The sequence below is a fragment of the Diadema antillarum genome, unplaced genomic scaffold (genome assembly GCF_040938485.1).
Source record: "Diadema antillarum isolate AM-2024a unplaced genomic scaffold, OU_Dant_1.0 scf00000042, whole genome shotgun sequence".
NCBI lineage: Eukaryota > Metazoa > Echinodermata > Echinoidea > Diadematoida > Diadematidae > Diadema > Diadema antillarum.
In genome coordinates, this window is record NW_027270931.1 from 1,559,209 (window position 1) to 1,587,121 (window position 27,913).

At 37.1% G+C, this 27,913-nt stretch overlaps 2 protein-coding genes across 2 annotated transcripts in view; one reads left to right on the forward strand and one right to left on the reverse strand.

Moving 5' to 3' along the window:
• Window positions 1-16,511: 16,511 nt before the first annotated feature.
• On the reverse strand, window positions 16,512-22,587 carry LOC139712988 (retinol dehydrogenase 8-like). Its single transcript, XM_071624770.1, has 5 exons — window positions 22,520-22,587; window positions 21,032-21,325; window positions 19,619-19,798; window positions 19,122-19,215; window positions 16,512-17,947 (listed from the first exon to the last, which is right to left on the reverse strand). The coding sequence occupies exons 2-5, from the start codon at window positions 21,294-21,296 to the stop codon at window positions 17,620-17,622; spliced, it is 867 nt and encodes a 288-aa protein (XP_071480871.1). The 5' UTR covers window positions 21,297-21,325; window positions 22,520-22,587; the 3' UTR covers window positions 16,512-17,619.
• A 5,071-nt stretch (window positions 22,588-27,658) lies between these two features.
• Window positions 27,659-27,913, forward strand: part of LOC139712999 (patatin-like phospholipase domain-containing protein 7) — a 33,836-nt gene continuing 33,581 nt past the window's right edge. The window contains exon 1 of the mRNA XM_071624780.1: window positions 27,659-27,767. Within this exon, the coding sequence (XP_071480881.1) occupies window positions 27,672-27,767 (96 nt within the window). The 5' untranslated portion in view covers window positions 27,659-27,671. The remainder of the gene's footprint in view (window positions 27,768-27,913) is intronic.

A 27,913-nucleotide genomic window follows, 5' to 3' on the forward strand; every position in this document is an offset into this window, starting at 1 on the left:
TAATTGACATAATTTATCAAGAAATTTCACATCCGGTAAGGTAAACGCCCTTTTCGTGTGTTCGTATGTGTATTTTCCCTGTGCGTGTGTCCATTCATTGCGGCTGTAATGATGAAATTTAAGAAACGGAAGAGCTATTGACCCAAGGGTCACAACCGTCTTCCGGTTCCCTTGACCACGCGTAGTAATGATGCACTTTAAGAAACGGAAGAGCTATTGACCCAAGGGTCACAACCGTCTTCCGGTTCCCTTGACCACGCGTAGTAGGGCTCACACGGGTAAATTACATAGAGACGTGTGTTAAAATTCAAATTTCAAAAAATTCTGTAAAATAGCTGGGAGAAATGAGGTGTTTCATCTTCACTAACCTGAATAAGTGAGATATTACCTTTCATCCATCAGATTGCCAGGGTGGGTTGTTCTGCTCTAATTCTGTCTAGGGGTCCGCAAAGCCAGACTACGAGTTCTTGTCACTCAAAAAATCACCTATTTTCCGTACACGTACCCAATGAAATATAGTCCCCTCAAATTCCATCAGAAAAGCTTTCATCTTCCAACCAAAATGCAGTTTGTAGAGGAATTCATACTCAATATCTACAGCTATTCAGTTTTTTGCCAAACTACATCATTGATTTTAAATTCATTTTTTCTTCATTTATTTTGGTATCTTTGGTACGAATTTGTGAAGGGGTCTGGGACAGTCCATTTTATTTACAGGTGTGAGCCCAGTAATGATGCACTATAAGAAACGGAAGAGCTATTGACCCAAGGGTCACAACCGTCTTCCGGTTCCCTTGACCACGCGTAGTAATGATGCACTTTAAGAAACGGAAGAGCTATTGACCCAAGGGTCACAACCGTCTTCCGGTTCCCTTGACCAAGCGTGGCCCCGCCTCCAACTGAGTGATAGTTGCAAGGTTATTATCATTGCCCCTGATCAATCTATTAATGAGTAGGCCTAATTCTAGTGCAGTTGAAAGTTAGTCTGAAAAGGAGAGACACTGAGTAATTGTCGCAAGGTTATTTTCATTGCCTGTGATCAAATAATCTTTTAAAGAGTAATTCTAGTGCAGTTTAAAGTTAGTCTGTAAAGAAGGATAATTTTTTCTGCACAACAATGAAAATTTGATTAAAATCGGACAAAAGATAAGGAATTTATGAAATTTAGAAGTTTTGCTAATTTTTCCTGGAACAGCTCTTGAACAGTCAATATGAATATGCAAATCGTAAAGTGATGTCATCCTCCACAACCTGCAGTAGTTTTCATATATGGTTGCAAAAAATCCAGTTGTGTTTCTTTTTCATTCAAGCGCAATTATGCTCCAGTCTAAAACCCTGATATATCTGACGAATCATTATCTTAAAGTTATTCAACCAGCAATAGCAGTATTGTTTAAACTGTCATAAGAGAATAATATCATTTTCATCATTGCTTTAATGTGATCAATTGAAAATTAAGAGGTGATGACATAATCAGTTCGCTCATTTGCATATTCATATAAACTGTACGGCAACTGTTTAGCAGAAAATAGCGAAACTCCAGTTTCACAACTTCACCAGGCTGTTCACTGACTTTTATCCAATTTTGATAAAATCTTCGCTGTTGTATTTGTAATGTTTTACTCTTTTTATAAGGTATAACTGGCTTGAAATCCCCCTTAACTACAGTGGCGAGAAACCAACCCTTGTGTGCATGCTTTATCCAGAGACAGTTTATAGATGGTTTAATTATGAGTTGACAAAATGAGATAAAAACATTAAAGTGTGACATTGCACTGTGGATTGTTGAATAGATTTACAGTAAGTTACAAATGAATAGCCGTAGCGTATATTTTGTTTCTCATTTTTTCTTTTTTCTTTTCGTTATTGTAAATTTATTGTTTTTGTGAATGCATTCATTGTATTTTTTTTTTCATGTTTGTGTATATCAATTTGTTAGGTGAATGTGGGACCCCAGGGAAGAACAGTTTTATCTTTTAAGGACGGCTGAATGGGTGAGCCTCCTTTTCGTCACAGAGTATTTTCTTGTGTATTGTACATTGTTACTGTATCAATGCAAAATCAAGAACAAGTGTTACTATAGGCAGAACTAAATTCCATAAATTAATGTCCTCACAAACGAATAAAAACTGAAGCGCAAGAGAAGGTAGAATAGCTATTTACTAATCATTCCAGAATGGCCAATTAGGACCACAATTTTGATTTGACATTATGGATTATGACTTTTGCATTGTTTCTTTTAAATGCAACACGTTTACGAGCAGAATTCGAGTATGACCAGAAACTTGCTGTTTCATTCGCTTCACACAAAGGTCCGACAACCTGAAACTTCAAGGAGAATACGACAAAGCTAGAATACGTATAGGTCCTGTGATTGCAAACACGGTCTCTTAAGAAAGCCAAATATGATTAAGATTGTGCATATCTAGTCTCCAGGTATCGTGTGTTTGACCACTGCCTATAGAAGTGGCTGGGTCAAGGACTCATATGCAGGTGTGTTGCTTTACTTGTTACAACTTGACAGTTCTCTTTTTTATACAAATGGGATGTGAACGTGCAGCTCTTACTGCATGACGATGGCATAATACTAAATGGGTGGTGTTCACACGTGCAACTTGAGCTCAGTTTGTACCTTGCACTGAATATTAGCTGTTTCAACTGTAAACATCTGGCCTAAAACAAAGAGATATAATATTATGAATGTATGCAACCTAATCATTTCCGGATCTTCGTAGATATGTTTTCCCACATATGGGTTACACATTGACATCTCCTTCTTCTTTTGTTGCTCATTCTCTTGCAGTATAGTTCTCATTGCTATTATACATTGTACTTCCAACAGTCCAATTGTGACACAGACACTAAAACCGGAGCTAGATAATAAAAGCATTCTTGTCATAACACTCTATCATTCATTTACATACAATTGTAATAACAAATATATACTCCACATTTGTCCACATAACAATGAGAAGGAAAATGTCTTTCTTACCTTTAGTCAATTGCTGTATCCAGGAGATAAGGTAGTCAGGTTACTGGTTGTGAAAGTATCGTCGAGCACAATGATGATGACCAGACCCAGCACCTCTCTTTGGAGTTAGCATGGTTAGGTGTTGGATTACTCCACTGTGAAATAGGGGGTGTTTGGACCTGAATTTGGAGGAAAGAAAATGGGTATTGACTTTTGACTTTCTTTGACTGATTTTGCACCTGTTTTCACATTAAAAGGGTTGAGACCTAACTTAACTCTGAAAATTTTTTTTTGTGAGATAATGAGAAACCTTTTATGAAGTACGAAAGAGGATATGTTTATTTGATGAAAATTGGTTTTGAAATGGCTGAGATATCCAAAACAGAGCGATCTTAATATAAGGTGAGACTCACCTTTTATTACGATCACTTTGTTTTGCTTTGTTTTTTGATGTCTTAGTCATTCCAAAACAGACTTTCATCATATAAACTTTGAATTCCTCGTAGAATGGTATGTTCTGTTCTTATATGTGGTTTCTTGATCTCACGCAAAAACTTAAAAGCCCAATCTTCATCTCCACCATCACTATCCCTTTAAGGGTCTTGGGTCTCACAATACACGCTACACTGCTAGAATGAGTATAGAAAAAAAAAGTTTCCTTCAACATTTCAATATTCGTGATTAGAAAATCACATATATAGATACAAATGTATTTACAACAACAAATGGCAAAGTAGACTGAAGCATTTGCTTTGATTAAGCTGCAGATTCCGCAAGCCATGTATAACACATAATGGAACTAATGAATGTTGAATATAATAAAAGCAAAGACTAAGGCCATCATCATTATTCAAGTCTGTAGAATATTCCGGTGTTTCTAGACAGTTTGGAATATAATTTCTTCATGGTCCTTTCCGTTCATATAGAATCTGTTGTCTCGTCCAAAAATTAAGTTGAAGTGTTTTCAGTAAATGGATGACAATTATCTATATAAAAAAGTTTTGGTAATTTTGTGTTTTATTACAATGTTTGTTTTTTTGAGAGTATGGTACCATAATCATTTAGATTACTAAAGACACTTTTCTTGTACAACTACAGAAATATGATGGTAAAATATATAAAGTAGGTGCCTACATTGTACATTGTACACAGCGTTATATGTATATATGCAGTACACTGTATAAGCCAGTTCACAGTTCCAATCTGAGCATGTGCAGATAAAGGTCATTGCAGACCTTCTCTTGAAATGGATTTGCAAATAAGGTATTCAAAGCTAGATAGGGCTTTATGACAACTGCAGTATAAATGAACCAGGTGCAGATTGGTATTTACAGGTGAATGTGCATTCTTTTCAGCAACATCAACAAAAGCCGTTCATACAGCATTGACATGTAAATTACCACTACATGTACCTGCATGGCTGTTTTCAACTACTCTTCTTGAAGACTATTCCATGTATTGCAAAGAGTGTGGTTGGAGAGGTCATTGCAGACTAGTGCTAACTGTGAACTGGCTTATAGGATGGATTACCCTGCCTTGTCTTTCGCCCATGTGGTATATGACGGTGCAATATCTTTTTATGTTTATGCTTATTTTTTTTTCCTATGAAAGAAATGCAGTAAATTCAGACGTCTTCATTTGATAATGACAAAAACATTTCTGTGTAGAAACACTGCCCCTGGATTTGCGGATGAACTCGGACAAACTAAAGCCAAGAAGTATGTGATGAACACAACCTCTGTCCGTTTTATTATTGTTACTGGCAACGTGCGTCGAGAACCAAAGGTTTGAATAATTTCTGGCAATCACAACTTACCGGTACTATACGTATCTCAATAATTCGGCGTTTACAAAATACAATGTACAATTGTATAATATATGTAAGTTTTACGTGTTTACAAAACTTGCAAGCCTTAAAACCCTCATAAATACTGTACTTTTGTCTCTCTTGTTGCACTTTGCATTCAAATGATTGTGTCATATGTATTGCAGTCTAAATATATGTTACATACATGTACAGTATATCACATTGAAGCTAATTAAATATTCTATATGCTAATGAGCTCCAAAGGTCATTTAACGTTCACATGACATCATCAACCTCATTAATATTCATGAGTCAAACAATAAAATACATAAGATATTTAGAAAATACTACATTGTATAAAATTACACAATGACTTGGTTGTTTGAAAATAATATAACTACATGTAGTTATTCTATGATTCCAAGATTATTGAGGAAGTCATAGACCAAATTTTGAGCTGACATTTCATGGGTTTTCTATATTTTTAGAAGAAAAGCAGAAATGTAGTCTGAATCATCTAATCCACTGCAATTCGATATTACTCTCACCTCTCACTTCAACTGAAGATAACAACATCAAGAAATGCAATACAGAAACAAACTTTTTAATGTGACCTTATCATATTTATTCCAATACACGTGTACAATGTACTTCCAAGTCATTTTTTATACATCATTAACAGAAATAGAAATCACTTAATTTACATTGACTACCATAAACAAAAATCACTTGTGAATGTATCTACACTATAACTGCGTCAAGCATCGATACATTGATATAGGTTGTATATATAATTGGCAATATCCACACTTTTACTTACAAAGTGAATGTCACACCTGTACGCAATTGACAGATTTGGGATCCAGTATAATCAAACACGGAAGTACAGCTTGTATTACAAGGAGCTCATCTGCAATATACATACAGTATCTGTCAGAAAAGGCGACACAGTTTACAAGACATTAGTCTGTGTCACATCTCATGCAATAAAACTACTAACACAAGTCTGGAGATATAGCAAAGTTTGATGCTCTTCTGAAATCTCAACAAGAGTACATATTGTGACAACATGTCAACATAACATTGCAGTTATTTATATTGAACATTCATAAGTGATTTATTTATACAAAGGATATATTTGGAAGAGGAATCATGCGTGGGTTGATAGACTGGACTGTAGGAACAAAAGGGCTCCTGTAATGGAATAAAAGCACAATCCACAAGAACATAACTGTTAGTACATGATGTATTAACAGTTATGTTCTTGTGTTCTGTGTTTTTATCAGTGATGAGGTTATAGATATGCTATGCAAATTTCAAATGACAATAGGAAACACGTGGAATAGCATTATGACATGTATTAACAAAGAATTCATGCAAAAAATCATAAAAAAAAGTGAACACATAAATTGAAGTCACATATCCATGCAATATGAATACAAAAGTTGATCGCTTTCGTAGAAAACCACCATGCACTATCAAGCTGGTATTGATGGACTCGAACTGTGTCATCTTCTTGCACTGCAATTTTCTTTGTTAACTGTTCAACCAATTCTTCACGAAAAGCAAGGTGACCGAATGAATTTTTCCGTGTCAAGGCTGTGATATTGTATTTTACTGAACATGCACGAAACATAATGTATGAATTTACAATAGCAACATCAACAAGATGAAAAAATATGGTTTTCCACCACCATTTCACTTTTCGTAGACAGTGAAATTTTCCCAACAGTTGGTCAGACAGATCTACCCCCCCATGTATTTATTGTAATCCCGAACTGCAAATGGACGCCTAACTTCAATTTTTTGCCATTTTCCCCCTGCCCTAACATTCGTGCTCACAGTATCCGAGCCGTTAGCACTATGTATTGTTGTCATTATAGTAACTACTCTTTTGTCTTTCCACTGTATCACAAGTTTTTCCCATTCCCTGTACCACCTCATGTCCCCTCTTTTGGCTGTTTTGTTCCATTCTTTGTCTGAACCTTTGAAATCTGCTGGATAGCCTAATCTCCCTTTTTGCGTAGTCCCACATGCCAAAAACCCTTTTTTTATACAGATCGTCGAGAAGTGGACCGGTGGTGAAAAAGTTGTCAAAATAAATGTGATGTCCATCCTTTTTGAGAGATTCACACAACTTCATCACAACTTGATACCCATTTATTTTACCCCTCCCCTTTCCTTTTCCCCAGTGTTCAACATGTCAAAGTCTACAGTGTACCCTGACTGTGACTCTGCCATTACCCAAATCTTTATACTAAATTTCACAGGCTTGTTCTTTATGTATTGTCTAATCCCAGATCGGCCTTTGGAGTTTACCATCCTTTGTTTGTTTGCTTTTATTTCTGCATTCAATCAGATACAATTTGAATGCAAACTTCAAAAAGTACAAAGACAAAGAATAACAAGTGCAGTGAAATAAATCGATAACAGTACATAAAATAGATACACATAGGTGATTGCATTGAGCAATGTAGATACACAGAAACATAAAATAAGATATACAGTATTTTTCAGTAAACAACAGAGATCGTTGAATGCAGGAGACCACCATCACAAGTGATTAAGCTTGAAATGGATGGAGGCCTCATAAAATGACTATCCAACGACATAACTCTCTTGGAGGAGGGTGATCAGGTGAGTGCAGTGCAGTTGCAGGTGAGAGTGCAAGATGCATGCAGTTGAAGGAAGAAAATAGAGATTGACAATAAGATGACAATCTATACTATAAATATTTGTTAGCTCAATTGGTTTGGAGAATATGATTATATCAAATATCGTTTTAGTGAAGCTTTCAAAGAATAAATACTTAAACAAGACTTCATATTATTCGGGAGATTATTCCAAATGTCCGGACCCGAATGTCTTATAGATTTATGTGTCACTAATAATTTGGGATTCAAAAGGTGGAAATTTCTGCATATACGAGTAGGGTACGAATGGACAGAAGTATTGAACCTAAACATGTTATCAAACGATGATGGAAGTTGATCATGTATATATTTAAACATAATTACTGCTACTTGAATAATATTCAAATCAAAAACCTTCAATGTTTTAAGCTCATGAAATAAAGAATCAGTATGAGCCAGAAAATGCGATCCTGTACAAATATATACGTATAACTTTCTTTTGTAATTTGAATATAGAATTTATTTTGGTAGAGCCGCAAGTACCCCATACAACATTGCAATAACTTATATATGAGAGAATTAAGGAATTATATAATAGAAATAAGGTTGAACGAGGAAGAAAGAACTTCAGCTTGGAAATTATCCCTATATTTCTAGAAATACACGTTGTAACATAATGTAAATGCTCATTCCAAGTCAAACTTTCATCTATATATACTCCTAGAAATTTTGAATTCGTTTTCTTTTCTAATGGGATATCATCAATGTTAATATGTATCAACGTATCTTCATTATGAGAATGAAGTTTGAAATAAATGAAATGAGTCTTTTTTATATTCAAAGAAAGTTTATTAGACTTAAACCAATTTGATACTTTACTAATTTCAATATTTAAAGTATCATTTAAAATCTTAAGATCTTTATGAGAATAGAATATATTCGTATCATCAGCAAATAGAACAAAAGAGAGAAGAGAGGATGTATTTATGATATCATTAACATAAAGAAGGAATAATAGTGGGCCCAGAATTGAGCCTTGAGGAACACCACATTCAATTAAAAGGGGGTCAGATTCACAACCATTAAAAGTAACATATTGTCTTCTATTAGTTAGATAATCTTTAAGCCATAAAAGTGCTTGTCCTCGAATACCATAATGACTAAGTTTGGTGAGTAAAATAGAATGATCAAGAGTATCGAATGCCTTACTCAAATCACAAAATATACCTGCAACATGTTCTTTGTTTGCAAAAGCACTCGTAATTTTATCATAAATTTGTATTAATGCTAAATCAGTTAAATATTTTTTTTTCTGAAACCATATTGATTGGGAATAAGTAAATCATACTTATTAATAAATTTAAGAAGTCTATTATAAACATTTTTTTTCTAAAATTTTGGATATACTAGGCAACAAAGAAATAGGACGATAATTACTAATTTCATGAGGATCATCTTTTTTATGAACAGGATTAACTTTCGCTATTTTCAGCAGATCAGGAAAAATACCTTGTAATAAAGAAAGATTAAATATATGACTTAACGGTTCTGCGAGTGGATAAACTGTTTCTTTCAATAACATCATACTTATTTTATCAAAACCACAAGATTTAGAGCTATTTAAAGATTTAGTGATACTAATGATTTCACTGGGACTTGTTGGATTAAAATAAATAGACTCTTGATTTTGGTCAAAAAGATAATCTGTAAAATGAGAAGAAGTATTGCTAATTTTAGTAGCAAGTTCCGGACCGATGTTAACGAAAAATGAGTTAAATGAATTAGCATACATATTGGGATCATTTATTTCAATGCCGTTTAATGTGATATCATCCGTTGGCGGAGAATCAGGCTTTTTACCTAGGACCTCTTTAATGATTTTCCATGTTGCATTAATATTCGAAGAAACCTTTTTCATTCTATCAGAAAAATATAATCTACGGGATAAACGAATCAATTTTGTCAAGTTATTTCGATAAACTTTATACATATTCAAATCAAATTCAGTTGGGTTACGAATACGTAACTTATACAAAAAATTACGAGTTTTTATGGATTTCAAAATACCTTTTGTAATCCAAGGATTTCTTGGTTTACTTCGGTTGCTTTTTACTCTACATAAAGGAATATTATTTTCATAATAATACAACAATTTATCATTAAAACATTTATATGCCAAATTAACATTGTTAATACTATAAATATCTGTCCATTCCTCTAAAAATAAATTCTGATTCAATAATTCTACATTACGTTTTGACTCTTTATAATACCATGTTTTATCACGTAATTCATTACGACCCAATTTACATTCACAAATTGAAAATATTGGTAAATGATCAGAAACTTCAGAACATAATATACCCCCCGTAATTGTATTGTTATACACATTCGAAAATATATCATCAATCTGAGTTGATGAGTGTGGATTTATCCTGGTAGGTTTATTAATAATCGACATAAAACCATATGAATACATTAAATGCATAAAATTAAGGGAATTATTGTTATCGGATGTGGGGGAAAAGTTAATGTTGAAATCACCAAAAATAAAAACATGTTAACTTTCATTACCTATCTTATGGAGATATAAATCCAATTCATCACAAAATAATTCGCAATTCAAATCAGGGGGTCGATAAATTAAACCTATAACATTTTTAGAAATTGGGTTATCAATTTCAATAAATAACGTTTCTGCATATCTTAACGTGATTTCAGAACGGATTTTGGACTGTAAATAACTTTTAGCGCAATATAAAACGCAACACCACCACCCCTTTTTCCTTGACGATCAGCCCTAACTAATTTATAATTGGGTAAATTAAAGATATCTGGAGAGTTTTGATGTAACCAAGTTTCACTTATTCCAATAACAGAAAATTCAAAATTGTTTAAAGAGTGCAAATTTTTTTGCAAATATTCACAATTTTTATTCAAACTCCTAGAGTTTATATCAAGAAGTAAAATATTATCTGAACTATACGGTATAATATCATTGAATTCAAGGGGTGTGTAATATTTACTGTCGCGCATAGGCATAACGTCAGCAAGAATATCGGGGGTATTCACCTGTGATGCCATTTTATAATGCAGAAAGATAAATTACCGGAGAGTTGAGAGAAAACAACTGCATAGGTGCTAATGTGCATTTTGCAAGTGCATACTACTGTGCAGGTGTGTGTGCAAATGTGTGTGGGGTTTCAATATACAATACAAAATTTGGTACAATTAGACCCATCTTGGTCACAGTTACAATAATTACTCAATTACAACAGATCACCAGGGGATAGCCGGACCACTCAGTATAAAGGTGTCGTGTTTTAAAACACGTACAGACAGAGAATTCAAGGACCGTGACACTTGCCCAGTTAACCATCCTTTCATGAATAGAAACATGTTTTCGCTGGATGTAGAGTTCTTTACATACAGTTTTGAAATGGGTAGTTAGAAATTCAACCTTACGGAGTTTGTTTCTTCTATCAGAGTCTGATGTGGGATCAACAATATGTAAAAAGGCATTGATGGTTTGAAATCGTTTGAAATACAATGCAGAACGTGGTAGCAGAAAATTATACAAGGGACTTGTTGACCAATAGTTCTGGACATTTGATAATCGCACAATGCCCACAAAGATGACAAGACCCAAGTACTGGTAAAATTCTTCTGGTGTTATGTCTCTCCAAGTATATGAGCTCTTCTCATCTTTATGGGCATCGGCATGCATATTTGTGAAGTCGCAGATCTGTTGAACAATGGATAAAGTAAAATACAATTTGAAAAAATCAAGAGCAGTCGAAAATTTCTGGATCTGCTGCCTTGTGCTTGCTGGAAGTTGTGGACAAGTGCAGTGTTCATGGGCAAAAGGAGGAGGGTTGTGCATGCTGGTATCTTCATCATCGTATGATTTGAATTTTCTGAAATGATGCAACAAAATGAAAGTCTTATCGTGTCCTAGTCTTGAGAAAACAGTGATACATAAAGTACAAAGAACTAAACTCTGTAGACAACCTCTAATTTCAAGAGAAGTAAAAAGAGATGTGATTGTCGTAAACAAAGGAAAGTGTCCAGACATCTCACCTTGGGGGTTGGGATGTCTTCACTTTGCCTGCTGACCGCTTTGGTGCTTTGGCTCTCTTCCGAGTCCGCTGAACCCTGACAAATTATACGAAACAAGAAAACCTACAGTATTTACAAATATTCTATGGTATAAGTATTTCACCATCATGATAATAATGGTGGTGAGAAAGATGAGTAACATTCTCATTACTTTCATTGCACTTATAATGTAAAATAACTACGATCATATATTTTAACTTGTCGGAAGCATGCATCATGATTGAAAATTTCTCACTTGAAAATCACTATGAATACAAACTCTGAAGATGGAAGTAGCCCTGAATGGTTATTTTTACTTCATTCCATGTAATCTTAAGACAAATCAACTCCTAGTTAATCAATAATTACTGTCAAACGTCATGTATAAAAGTTATAAAACACAATCAATGTATTGATGTATACTTTTTCCTTCGCTTCTGGGTGGATGTTCCCTCCTCAAACGAATTTGAACTAGTGGGACTGGTCCAATTATCATCATCGATCCTTGCTGAACTGTCTTCTTCAGAGGTGCTTTCGTGTGTATAATTTGATAAATCAGAGAAACTGGATGCATATGAGGAATCAGAACCTTCCATATTGCAGCACAAATTTAGTATTTCACCGCTCTAGACAAGGAAAGAATAGGAAGGAAGTACAGCACACACGGGCAGCACAGTCGCGAGAGTGGCAGCAGGGAGGAGAGCACTTGTATCACCCCTAAATGTAATATCAACCATAAATGTAATATCGACTCTAAATGTAAAACACCTTAACCCTAAATGTAATAACAACCCTAAATGTAATACATTTTAACGCTAAATGTAATAATCGAGTCAACCCTAAATGTAATACATTTTAACCCTAAATGTAATAACCGGAGACAACCCTAAATGTAATACATGTCAACCCTAAATGTAATATCGACCCTAAATGTAATACACCTTAACCCTAAATGTAATAACAACCCAAAATGTACTACATTTCAACCCTAAATGTAATATCGACCTTAAATGTAATACATCTTAACCCTAAATGTAATATCGACCCTAAATGTAATACACCTTAACCCTAAATGTAATAACAACCCAAAATGTAATACATTTCAACCCTAAATGTAATATCGACCCTAAATGTAATACATCTTAACGCTAAATGTAATATCGACCCTAAATGTAATACATCTTAACGCTAAATGTAATAACAACCCTAAATGTAATACATTCTAACGCTAAATGTAATAACAATCCTAAATGTAATTCATGTCAACTCTTAATGTGATACATCTTGACGCTTAAAGTAATTACCACAATAAATGTAAAAACCTCATTATAGAGAGTGTAACCAACGCAAAATATCGGGCAAAAGGTCAGGGGGTATATGAAGGGGATATGACGCAACTTTTTATAGCACTCTTGAAAGAGCAGCAATAGCTGCTTAGATTTGTTTTTGTTGTTTACTCAGGTAAAGCGCTTTGCATCCAGTGGAAAAGGCGCTCTATAAATGTCTACTATTATAATTATTATTAAAGATCACACAGTCTTATTAATTCCTTTGTTTGCTGCAAAGTTAAGTAGGTACATTCCACGTAGTTTTTCTTTTTAATCTATACCTGTATCATACAATCACATAAACATTTTGTATTCCAAACTTCATTCAGTGTTCATGTTTGTTTAAAGTCTTGATGTAAAAGGAAAAAATGGGCAAAAATTCTTTGCAAGGAAATTCTGAATATGAATAATATTGCAAGAAAAAAAACATTAACCTACTGATGAAACGGGATGATAAAGCGAGTAGATTGAGAAAATTAGAAATTAGAAAGATTTAGAAAGATTTCGCAAATTTTTTTACGAACCATCATTATCTATGTAACGTTTTCAATGACGAAATATCTGTCACACATTGACATGGCAGCAAATCACTGTCCGAAATATTAGCCTCATGACATTGTTCACGACTCCTGGTAATCACGACTATACTTACACGAAACTGGGACAGTAATTGGTCTTGGGGAGGGTACACGAAATAAATTTAAAAATGCCAGTAAAGCAAAAAGAAATAGATGTCTTTTTTTATCATATTTGAGTCACCATTTATATATTGACTTTCCTATGATATATGAATGTATGAGTAAGGCAAACTGACTTAACTTTTGCCCATCTTTTTCTTTTTCAACAAAACCCTAAGCAATAACGAACACTGAATAAAGATTGGAATACAAAATGTTTATGTGATAGCATGATAAAGCTAATAGATTTAAGAACTATGTCACATGGACCTAATTAACTTTAAAGCAAACGATAGATTTAATAAGACTGTGTGATTTTTACCTGGGTAAACAACAAAAACAAGTCTAACCAACTATTACCGTTCTTTCAAGAGTGCGAGAGAAAGTTACGTCATATCTCCTTCGTATACTCCCTGACATTTTGCCCGATATTCTGCGTTGCTTACCCTCTCTATAATCAGGTGTATACATTTGAGGTCGTAATTACATTAAGCGTTGAATATATTATATTTGATAGGTTTGACATGAATTACGTTAAGGATTGTTATTACATTTAGCGTTAAGATGTATTACATTTAGGGTTGTTATTATATTTAGCGTTAAGATGTATTACACTTAGGGTCGGTATTACATTTGGCGTTAAGATGTATTACATTTAGGGTCGATATTACATTTAGGGTTGAAATGTATTACATTTAGGGTTGTTATTACATTTAGGGTTGACATGTATTACATTTAGGGTTGTTATTACATTTAGGGTTGAGGTATATTACATTTATGGTCGATATTACATTTAGGGTTAAGATGTATTACATTTAGGGTCGATATTACATTTAGGGTTACAAAGTATTACATTTAGGGTCGTTGCTACATTTAGGGTTAAAATGTATTACATTTAGAGTTAAAATGTATTACATTTAGGGTTGACTCGATTATTACATTTAGCGTTAAAATGTATTACATTTAGGGTTGTTATTACATTTAGGGATAAGGTGTATTACATTAGGGTCGATATTACATTTAGCGTTGATATTACATTTAGGGGTGATACAGCACTAACTCAGAGGATGTACAAATATATCAGCCAACATGCCCTGCATGCCGTGGGTTTTGCACAGCGTACCATTTTTACAGTAGGGAGTATGATGACGTGAGAGAGGGGTATGAAAGTTTGATGACCGCTGTTGTTGTTATTTAACTTTATTTGGCGTTCATCATTCCCCTAGGAATATTTACGCCAGCAGCAGAGCAGACCATTTAGGACTGCTCTGGCTCCCAGACCCTCTGCTTGTACTACATGTATTTCGGATATTGACGCCTTGTTTTGTCCTTCGGCAGTCGCCGCGGAGTCCAGTTGGCAAAGGGTTTGGAAACTAGATTAGTTTGCTCTGACGACATGAGCCTTCGAGCGGGGCTGAACTGAACTAAGCCGTTTAGCATGTTTAGGCTGTTGAAATAAACCTTGAAAATGGCATGTTTTTATCGTAACTTTGTATGGACTAACGACGGGTTAGTCCTTTGAGTGCGTGCAGTGAGTATGAAGGTGTGTGATATTTGAGAGGGTTAAACCAGTATGAGTACATTAACCCTAAAAAGGCCAAGCTATGTTGACCACTTCAAGACCCAAGGGGGGCACATTGTGCCCCCCCCCCCCATGTAACTTCTTTATTATATGATATATCACCGTCATATTTGGCACATGGATAGAGCAACTCATACTCTGAAAGCCTTAAGCAACTACAGAGGATTCTAATATTCAAAAGTTAACTTTACTTTACCCTATTTTAACTGGGCTATTTGAGACCAAGGGGGGGGGGGGGTAATTTGACCCCCTCCCCCTTTAATCTAAACACAATTTGCATTAGATTTGCACACGACAACGTGAATTTGAGCTGTTTTCGTTGACATGGATATGCAAATTATTACGTAACTTTGGAACGGTGTACCCGCAAATTTGGTCTCAAAATATGCGGGAGACTTCAATGAAAAAAGTCACGAAATGACGCGGTGCCATCTTTGCGTGGCGCAAAATGTCGGGTGGTGGGTCAATTTGACCCCCTCCCCCCCCCCATTAAAATAGGGTTAAACAAATGAATTCGCAGGGATACTTGCTCTTTTGAAAGGTGATGGTCGTTTAAGATGTAACTAAGTAAGTTGATTTCCCACTTTTACTTATAGGTGTAATGTTGTATTCTTAATTGTTCAATGAGTGAATGAGAATCGTTTTAACAAACACAAGTCAGTTTCACTGTGATTTTTTCTTCTGCATTTTTCCATGAGGAACATATATAAAACAACACATATCCATATTTGAACATGATGTTATACATTGAAATCAAAGACGTCAACAATAGGTTATTCTATAGTTTCAGAGAAAGAATTAAATGAGCAGGAGTCTGCTATATATAGTACATGTACTCAGTGGTGATGGCATTCTGAGCATTCTGAGCAAACGAACAAACACACACACACATACACACATACATACATACTCAGAAGCGGGCAATTCATACTCTTCAAACTTTCTTGCTTTTTTATCTAACTTAATGGAATCAAAAAAGTGAGAATGGTATACGTAATACAGGAAAAAAGCGAAATATACGGCTAAGTGTGTTGAGTGCACCAAGTGAACGAGGTGCAATTTACCGTATAGGCTTGAATTGATACTGATCGTTAAAATACGTTGGTGTGTCTGATCGTCTGTAATCATGCTTCTGTATTATAGGTACAGTTGTATGTAAGTGATTGTGAGTACTTTTGTGTTGCTATTGCTCGTATCTCTGAGCGGGGGTTGGTGTGTTAATATAGTTTCAATGTGCGATCATAACTTATATAAAAGTGTGTACATTTATAAAGAGACTACTGAAATTACTGGCAAGCAAGACCAAATGGAAAAGTTTGTTTCTCTCTCTCTCTCTCTCTCTCTCTCTCTCTCTCTGTACAATGATAACATAAACAAGAAAAAAAAATCTCTTATGTGAGCGTGTTCATTTATCAAAATGCGTACATACATACAAATAAACATATAGATATACACAATGCAAACAGCGGCAGCTGGAAGCTGCTAATTTGGAGTACATTAACAAAGCCATGACAGAATCACGCACAAGTACATGTATGTTGTCTATCAGTACATAATCGATTAAATACACGTACATCGTATATCAACGAATTTAGAAGTACAATGTACTTGTAAATGCATTACTACGATTCAAAACTTAAAATATATACGGGAGAAAGATCAGAGCTATAGTCAGAATGAAAAACAGAACCCAGGAGCTATCAATTGCTGTTTGGGTTTGGGTTTATGAGGATTAGAATTAGGATTTGTTTATGGGTAGGTTTTATGTTTGTCTTAGCGTGCAGATATTTCAAAGAAGCGATTGTCGCAGGAGCAAATGCCATGGAACACAACTGTAATAGACCAAGATATGTCATTTAGTAGGCTGACCGACTCATTTTCTTATCTGTTTTACCTGGAAGAGCAATTTTTCCTCTACCTTTATACTGCCAAATAAAAAGAGCTTTGAACAAAGTCAAATTCGAGATATTAGCAGTTGTTTTCACTATGAAATAGAACATGTTTTCATTGATGCACAGCAATGAGTGACCCTAATCTTTAAATCCTCTTTTTTCCCTTTTCATTGAGACTGCAGCGCTTCCAAACTTTCTCTTCTTTCAATCACTTTTTAAATCGGTTATACGATGGTCCAGTTCTAACAAGTTATATACCTTTTTAAAGCTTAGAACCAATTCTTTAAACTATAATGTGTATGTAGAAAAGTGGAAGTCCATTTTGGCTTATTTTTGTGGCTTTTGAGCGGGGAGGTTACAAAATGGGTCTGTAATCATCATTTAAAGGGGAATTCTAGATCAATGAGCACTTAGTAAAGGTGCAAAGCTAAACCTGTTTTTCTTAGAGTGTAGCAGCAGCAGTTCATAGATACCGTGTTTGAAAATAAGATACGAAGAATACAAATGAAATATGCTAAATAAAGCTAAACCCTAAATAAGCTTTTACACTCGGCTGTTACCAGGCCTACATGAAACGTCGTACTGCTGTTCTTCACCGGGATCCAGAACATAAACGACGCCGGTACAGAATTTACGAAGTCCCAATGAGGTCGCGTAATGCTAAGATCGACGTCTCCCCCGTGAGATCGGAAACCGCTTCGCCAATCGCCACCTCGACGTCTGGGGGAACGACCAAGTGTCTGAAAACTGGATTTTCGACCTCCACGCATTTCGTCATCAAGACGTCGACCACGTCATCTGCTTTGATGGTGGGAAATTCTGTCATTACTTTATGGAGACGTCGAAGTTGACGTCGATCGATGTCGTCAACGGTATCGTCATTGATCTGGACGTTGACGTCGGAACACACTCCGGTCAAAAGTCCTGTGTTCACCTGATCAGGCTCGACTACACACACCCTTGAGTATAGAACCAACAGTGGTGTTTATTCGTACAAGTCATGGCTTAATCTCATATTGTTGGAACAATAACATCATGCAGTATTACGATATAGTCTTACTATTTATTGCGCAGAACGCTTAGATTTGACATTCTGCTCATCCTTTTTGGATGTCAATCTACATAATTATACAATTTAACAAAATGCAAAGAGAAATAAGTAATGAAGTAACTAAAATGAAACAAGTACTGTTTGTCAGACACGCGGTTGTATTCTCCTAAAATTGTTGCAATGCTCCGGTAAAAAGCTGCAGAACCAGACAAACTCCCTGCGTTAATAGCGCCCCCATATTTAAGAAGAAAAAAAATCAGCAAAAGTCATGCTGTTGGTTTTTAATTAGCGTTTGTTATTTCGAGGAGTACCCCTGTCTTACGACAATTTGATTTGGGAAAATCTAATAAGTCATCACGGTGTCCAGTACATCAGTGCGTAAAACTAGCATTCAGTTTAGTTTCATGGTAGGCAATTGGAACATCGAGATAAAGCATTGAATTGCTTGGAAATTTGAGCAATCTAACACCAGCCGACGGATAATGTATTCAAGATACTTATTTCGCTGTATGTGTTTTAAATGCTCAGAACAACTTAACTCTTTCCGTAGGTCAACATCGCACAGCATATTCATCGGCACATTCCAATGCTCTTTGATCATCATCACATCTTTTGTCAGTCTATTAATAATACACAAACATATTTGCATATTGTGGTAACCGATCCTTTACATCATCAGCTCACACTCTTTGAAATTTATTACCCCTTACATTTAGGAGCTTATCATCTTCCCTCGATTCTTTCAAGGCGCTGAAAACCTACCTGTTAAGACATTGATTGATTGCATATTTCTTGTCAATAGAGAATTCATGATAACTATCATTTGCTTTATAAAACTGAATTACTATCATTATGAAACAGACGACTATACACGCTCAGACGACTTAACAGTCCCTCGGTTATACTCATCTTCAAAGCTGGTCAATTTGACGACTGTGTCTAGGCGATACAAACACCAAAATAGATTTTTTTTTTTTTTTTTAGTTTCGAGGAAGAAACGAAATGCGCCATTCTTAAGAGTTCCTTTCGCAAGGTGTCAAACCTTCATTCAGACAAAATGAAAGATTTCAGTGAGCTCTTACCTGATGTTAAATGACTTGATCGTTGAGAGAAGCGATTCGAAGAACCCTTCCAAAGCAAATTTTGAGGCACAGTAGATACCGCCATAAGGTATACCTATGAGTTGAAATATGGATACAGACGTACATATACATATCTGCTATGAGAATAGATAAATAGATGAGTAGATACCTAAATTTGAATTGTTCGTGTAAACATAATTACTTATGATAAGATACATCATGTTTCACTATCTGCTTGAAAGAAAATGTCAAACAGACAGATGTATTTAACTGTAGTTTTCATAACTAAAGCTTTATTATGTTTTTCGACGTCGCTATTCTGCTTTGCCGGATCAAATCAAGTGAACACAAAATAGTCATTTCACTTATCCTTAACTAAGTATCTTGTTTTTTCATAACTAACAGCTAATGACTTATGATTTAGCAAAGGTTGATCTGGCCATAATTCCCTGCATATTTTTTTCTTCACTTATTAATGCAGGAAACTATATCCCTACCTTGCTTTCCTGCCACACTGGAGACCGCAATGATTTTTCCCGCCTTTTTCTGCTTCATGTGAGGGAGTACCGCCTGAGTGAGTCGGATCGTGCCGATTGTGTTCACGTTGAAGATGGTCTCGATCCTTGCACGTGACACGCGTTCTGGAAGCCCAAATGTTGCAATTCCGGCAATGTTTACTGTATCGGAGTGATGCCCGAAAGAATGATGAACACAATAAGAGACGTAATTGAGCCATGGAAATTAGTGACGAATACAGTACTTTCTTTCTTCAGTGTGTGCGAGCCGGAGTAACCTCATTGGCATAGGTTGTTGATGGTATTTTATCAAATCTATCTTCAAATCATGCCAGAACCTGATAGCACACACACACAAAAAAAATGATCGAGAGCGATGACACTGTGTGCGAGTTTGAGTTCCATCAGGGTAGGACCGAAGGAACGCGTTTAGGCCTTACATTAGATCCAGTCAGGTGCTGCCGGTTACAGTTCTTCGGAATAACGAACATTCGGAACAATAAATTGTAATCATCTGTACACATATCACAGCTTTTGGTATTGTTAGCTACTCCTAAATGCACTCCCAAATACGTAGCAAAGCCTGAAATCTCACACGGTAAATCCGAAGCTTTACTAAGTTAAGCGCGCGCAAGGATCTTGATTTTTAAATTGCCAGTCGACGCAGGGGTGACTGAGTCTTTGTTTTTGGAACAAAGAATAGGAGCTAATTTTGGTAAAGCATTTGCAAGTTTCATCTGCAGTAAAAATAAAAGATTGTAATTTGGCTCTTACGCTTGATCCCTTTGATTCCATGAGTTGATGCCTTTAATCTCATGGATGAGTGCAAAATAATGTTTGAGTTGCATGCACTTCAGAAACGATTCTACGTAATTCTTTTCAATGGCTATTAATAATAGATTGGTACATTTAATTTCATAATGAATACAAAATGTCTCAGGTTTACGCCATATTTTGTTGGCTATATTTCACTGTAGGCCTGCTTTCTGATTGGTTAGATTGCACGTTTTTATTTCCAGGGGCAATATGTGCCAGTTGTTGCCTCATTTTCTTTTCTGTTTTCTACATCCACAGTTTCTAAAGATCCACTGGCCGCCGCGGGCGCTGTCGTTCTTTCAGAAATGTCGCGTCATTTTGTGACCGGCAGACGAATGTACAATTTCGCTCTTCTTTCAGTTTCATGAACATAGATAGTTACATATAATCATGCGATTTTCCCGCCCACTCTCCTGATAGAGAATGATGTTCATGCACAGGTCTTTCATGACGATATCTCATAAATTAGGAACATGATACAATTTAATTTGATACACCTACTTGAAATGACCGACAGCTGGAAAACTGGTCATTTAATGATGATTACAGAAGACTGTGGTCAGAGACTAATATACTCACAGAGAATATCGATGCGTCCGTGCGTTTTAATGACGTCATCGACTACTCGTGTGATGTCTTCATCCTTAGTGATGTCCATCTCCTTGATGAAAATTGTCTTATCAATGGCGTCCCCAACGGCGGCAACTAACTCGGCCTTTTCTGCCATGGCAATGACGGTAGCAATGACAAGGTAGCGTTGATCGGGGTCTTGTGCGAGACGTCGAGCCGTAGAGAGCCCGATGCCGGACGAACATCCAGTCACGAGTACTACTTTAGGAGCCATGGTAACCGCACCTAGTCAACCTATAGTTCCTTTGTATGAGATAAAAAAGGGCGATGTAGTAATTGTCGACACACCGTGGAAAGTGTCGGCGTATACCGTTCACTAGTAGTCCTATAGGACCCCGCTGAGCGTGTTGATTGGAGGTCAATTATTGCTATTCATTAAAAATGTTTTGTTTTGTTTTTTTACAAATACTTGCTCTAGACACGTCTACAGATTTTTGTTCGAGGAGTTTTGTCATGCTCCTGGTCTTCTTACCTTTTTTAAAAGTAATTTTCCGTCTTCTCCTCTTTCTCCTCCTTCGGCTCCTCCTCTTGGTTTTATTGCTCCTTCTCTTGCGTTTTCACCTCATACTGACTCACCGATATTACACGTTCTTCTCATTCTCCCACTTGCCACGGCCACTCTACATACATTTATTACTTCTCACGACAACAGAATTACTATATAGGCTCTACACTACTATCTCTTCACTCCCACTTCCCTGAAATCACCACCACCATCACCACTGCTGCTACTGCTGCTGCTGCTACTGCTACTACTACTACTACTACCTCTGTTATTACTTTCTCTCCTACTATTTCTAAATTGGATACTCCGTATAACCTCTCCTACTACTTCTACTACTGCCACCGACTAATTCAACTACTACTAACTACTGCTGTTGCTACTACTACTATACTACTACTACTACTACTACTAACTTACTACCACTTTATAGTAGGCCTACGACTCTCATTCCCGTACGGTCAAGCCTTAATACATGGGCTGACATATTCCTGCGATCCGAGTAGTCCGAGGTATAGGTATACCGTATTTTATTGAACATAAGGCCTGGAAGCACAGCTCACAGGTACTTCTACCGCAGGTTTGCCCGTTAGTTCCATGTATGCATTCGTCGACATCATAGCAGGCTCATCGCCATTTTTTAGACTGTTTTCAAATCCCTCTATTGATCTTTTTGACTCCCATACAAAACGTCCAAAGTCCGAAATATACAATTAGGGCCTATACTGATATGAAGACTCAAAAAACTATAAAAGCGCAATGTCCTGAGTATATTTTCTCTTGTTCGGTTATTTTACACATCTAGGTCAGCAAGAATATCAACAACTAGATAGCAATTGAGTCTTCCGGCTACATCAAAGCTATATAATGTGTATGCATAGTTGGAGCATCACAATTATATCTGCAGCATGTTAATTCAAACAAGTTATACTCACCTGTAAATAAACTTCTCCGGGATGCTCTACAACAGCGCAGTGCATTGGGCCGCAGTGTTGCGTGTGGAGTGTCTCTCTCCGCGGAGTAAAAGGAGCCTTCCTCTCTCTGGTCCTGGCCCTCTTATTTGCCTGCTGCGAGAAGACGAACAGCATATTTTTGACAGTAACGTGGGTTCGCTGCGACCTCTGTGACTTTTGGTCAACAGCGCATTTTCACTGAGGATCAGAATAGAACTAGCTAGAGTTCAAAGTCCAAGCAGGTAATAGCAATGCGCGCATGTGCGAACACCATATTATGAGCAAAGCATTTTTTGGTCCATCCAATGTATATCTTTGTCTTACATACATTATAAGTGAAAGTGCGATCAATAATGTGAAAGTTCTTGCAGTTTCCAATCAAGAATCTGTAAATACACGGAGTGTGAATTGAGGTTTGAAGTTTATTGATGTTTTTACCCGAATGTACAATCTAAGAGCACAACTGACACTGTTTATAGCTACAGATCGATCAAGCAAAAGCATCATTGATATGCACATCTACTCGTCCACGATATGGGGAGAGATATATCAACCATTGTTAACTACAAAAGCTAACTTTTGGATTCTGTGTAGAAAGTAAGTTTACTATCGAATTCCTTCCCTCCAATAAATGTCGACAGTTCTGCTTGGACGAGAACTATATGGACACTGAGTAAACCCAGTGCCTATATCATGGGCGTCACCAGGGGGGGTGCGTTGGGTGCAAACGCACCCCCCCCCCCCTTCAGATCCTTAAAAAAAAAACAACAACAACAAAAAAAAAAATCAATCTGCGAGCGACCTCAACGCCGGACGCTAAATAATTACTCTTTTCAATTTTTTTTTTTTAAACATTTTGCACCTGGGACACACACACACACACACACACACACACACACACACACACACATACACACACACACACACACACACACACACACAAATCAATTCGCACCCCTGTTTCTGGCAGCACTGATTTTGTACATATCTATTAGTATTCTACAGTGTTTACTATTTATCGACCGTACTGTACATCCGTACCATACGGAGCACTTATACACGTTTGCCCCATCCCACATAATCATAATATCCGCGATGAAAAGATTTTCCTGCTTTTTTTTAGAATTCAAGAAATCTGTCCAATTATTTCACCCAAAAGCAGTGGCGTAACTACGGAGGGGGGGGGGGGAGGGGGGTGCGCCCCCCTCCCAATCCGCTGGTAAAAAAAAAAAAGACTTACCGAAATAGTAATTCAAGTGTTAAACTGCTTTTGAATGAAAGGGTGATCAAGAAATAAGATGTTTTTCTATGATTTCTTTTAACCATAATTAGATAGGTATATAGTGTGAAACATTGTTCAAAAAGCCCGGACCCGACAAAAGATTGTGATTCAGCGTGATTCCTGGTTGGCATTCTGCATATAAGCAGGATGTGCGCAGTGTACTCAGTACATCCGAACGAAGAGTCGCTACAATGTTGCGCAATGTGATGTAGAATGTACATCTTTGTACCTTACGCTTCGTTATATCAAAGCTAGATCATTGATTTTGCAGTGTTGCTTTACATACTAGTCTATGTAAAAATGTCTTGCATTGCCAATAAAAAGACTTGACCTGGGCTAATTCCTAACTTTTCCATGTACATATAAGACACACACACAAACAAACACGCACAATTAGTTTAGGGGATGCTCTAAAGTGCAGATTTTGGACATCCTTTCCCCGCTTGGTCACTTCGACGCCACCTCACTGGTCATACCTCCCCCAGTCATGAACATAAACCCACACCCTTGACTACCAGTGGCGGATCCAGGGAGAGGGGCGCACCGGGCGTCCCCCCCCCCCCCCCCCCCCCAAAGCGAAAAAAATATATATATCCAGCTTCAAACGGCAGTTTTTGGACAGTAAAATGTCAAAATTTTCAAGCTCGCTCGCTCCTCTCGCTCGCATTTAGTCGTAATGCCATTCTCCTGAAGTTGCTGCCAGTAATTGCCGGCAGTTGCGCCTGGTGCGCCCCCCCCCTTAATTTCCAAAGCAAAAAAAAAAAAATATATATATATATATATATATATATATAGCTACAAACGGCAATTGGGGGACTGTAAAATGTCAAAATTTTCAAGCTCGCTCGCTCCGTTCGCTCGCATTTAATCTTTATGCCATTCTTCTGATGTTGCTGCCAGTAATTGCCTGTAGTTGCGCCCGGTGCGCCCCCTTAATTTCCAAAGCGAAAAAAATATGGCTAAGAACGGCAGTATTTGGACTGTTAAATGTAAAATTTTCAAGCTTGCTCTCTTCGCTCGCTCGCATTTAATCGTTATGCAATTCACCTGATGTTGCTGCCAATAATTGCCTGCAGTTGCGCCCGGTGCGCCCCCTTAATTTCCAAAGCGAAAAAATATGGCTAAGAACGGCAGTTTTGGGACTGTAAAATGTAATATTTTCAAGCTCGCTCGTTCCGCTCGCTCGAATGTAATCATTATGCTCTCCTGATATTGCTGCCAGTATTTGCCAGCAGTTGCGCCCGATGCGCCCCCTTAAATTCTAAAACGAAGAAATATAGCTACAAACGGCAGTTTGTTTGTTTTTTACTGTATAATGTCAAAATTTTCAAGCCCGCTCGCTCGCTCGCATTTAATTGTTATACGCAATTCTCTTGATGTTGCTGCCAGTAATTGCCGGCAGTTGCGCCCGGTGCGCCTCCCCCCCCCCCCCCCCCCACCTCCTTTATTTCCAAAGCGAAAAAATATGGCTCCAAGTGGCAGTTTGGGGACTATAAAATGTCAAAATTTTCAAGCTCGCTCTCTTCGCTCGCTCGCATTTAATTGTTATGCCATTCACCTTATGTTGCTGCCAGTATTGCCAGCAGTAAGATGCGCCCGGTGCGCCCCCCCCCCCTTAATTTCCAAAGCAAAAAAATACGGCTGTTATACAAAAGGCAGTTTTTGGACTGTAAAATGTCAAAATTTTCAAGCTCGCTCGCTCGCTCGCTCGCATTTAATTGTTATGCAATTCTCCTGATGTTGCTGCCAGTAATTACCGGCAGTTGCGCCCGTTGCGCCCCACCCCTGCTTTATTTCCAAAGCGAAAAAATATGGCTCCAAATGGCAGTGTTTGGACTGTAAAATGTCAAAATTTTCAAGCTCGCTCTCTTCGCTCGCTCGCATTTAATTGCTATGCCATTCACCTGATGTTGCTGCCAGTAATTGCCAGCAGTTGCGCCCGGTGCGCCCCCCCCCCCCCCCTTAATTTCCTAAGCAAAAAAAATATGGCTACAAACGGCAGTTTTGGGACTGTAAAATGTCAAAATTTTCAAGCTCGCTCGCTCGCTCGCTCGCATTTAATTGTTATGCAATTCTCCTGATATTGCTGCCAGTAATTACCGGCAGTTGCGCCCGTTGCGCCCCACCCCTCCTTTATTTCCAAAGCGAAAAAATATGGCTACAAACGGCAATTTTTGGACTGTCAAAATTTCCAAGCTCGCTCTCTTTGCTCGCTCGCATTTGATTATTATGCCATTCACCTGATGTTGCTGCCAGTACTGTAATTGCCAGCAGTTGCGCCCGGTGCGCCCCCCTTAATTTACAAAGCAAAAATATATGGCTACAAACGGCAGTTTTTGGACTGTAAAATGTCAAAATTTTCAAGCTCGCTCGCTCCGCTCGCTCGCATGTAGTCGTGATGCCATTCCCCTGATATCGCTGCGAGTAATTTGTCGTTTCACACCGTCATTCAATAATCCATTTATAAGGGGTACCACCCTCTCCGGCACTTCCACACCGTCCCCCCACCCTTGCTCGCTCCCTCGCATACTACCCCCCCCCCCCCCCAGGTGCCCTTTCCCCGCTTGGTTTCCCTCAAAAAATAGTAAAAGTCTAGGGATTGAGAGCTTCCTATATTCCAAATGTCTGTCAAAAAAATCTCGTAAACATTTAGTGTCAAAACGCACCCCCCTTGAAAAAAAGCTGGTGACGCCCCTGTATATGGATATCGTTGCGTTTCCTGTGAAAAGTTTACTGCTATATTTCAGATGTTCATAAGGAACTGGTTAACAATAGTTATATAGGATTAGATTCCTGGATACCTGGTTTAAATCTTTCTAATCGTCATTACCCATTTACGTCCTATTTGCTAGATATCTTTTGATAAATGATTAATCAATAGGCCTATATATCAAAGCTGTATCATATATCTGTCAAATGACTTTTTTTTCATTTGTATAGCTTCCTATGAACACTGAAGAAAATCCAGCGGAAACTTTCTTTAAAAAAAAGAACTAAAAGACTTCTTTGATATGGTATCAGGAAGTTTTGTATCTTAGAAATGTCAATGTAGGCCTATGGGATCATATTTTATGGGCCTACCTTATTGTGTTTACTATCATGCATAATGTTATGCCTATGTTAGCTATGCGTATCTTTAAGTTTACCAATCTTTGCACTGTTTTATGAGGAGTTTAGACTTTGTCAAACTGCTTTTGCCATTGCCTTTTCCTGTTGTTTTCATATTTTGTATTTTGTTTTTGTTTTATGTTTCAACTTTCTGCCAATAAGGGTACAATATATATAGATCACTCTTGTTTTGTGTTGTTTTCTTGAGTTCCCAGCATGCCCAGCCAGGAAGGGATCTAGAACTTAGTAAAAGGCCAAAGGTGCGTTATGATCATTTAATAGATCAAGATTCAAGATTCAAGATTCAAGATTCAAGATTCAATCATTTATTGTCTGATTTAAAAATTACAGAAAATCTTCCTCCATTGGCAAGATAACAGAGCATAACACGACAAGAATAACAAACAGTTCACATATAAAAAAAAAAAATGACTAATAATCAATTAATGGACTTTATCATAACCATTTGTTCGAAAGAAGGGTTACTGCGACATGTATTGGCAGAAACGCCCAAGCCAAGGTGGAAAACCTCTTTGAATGAATGGAAAACTATCACATGAGGTCGAAAATAATCAACCAAGCTGCCAAGCTTGCGCCGAGCCTGCGGCGCCGCGCCCGCTATATAAATGCCCGTGCACATATCCTACCATACACCGAATTCATGCAATTCTCGTGATTAAATGCTCGTCAAATGCAAGTGCAGCTGAAAACACATCGCCTGTGGACTCACAAATCTCGGAGAATATGGATTCAGAAGACGAAATGGACGAATTTGAAACACCACTTGAGCAAGGCTTTTTGCCCCCATCTAGTTACTATTTTGACACGGAGTATACGACGGTGAGTGTGATTTCTACCTCGTTTGACTTATTTTCATTACTAAATTGCACAGTCTGAGCTGAGTAGCGCAGTTACAGTAAAGTGTAGTCCCATATACACAAATTTATGTAAGTATTCATTGATCTCGCATATTGCGTATATAAAAT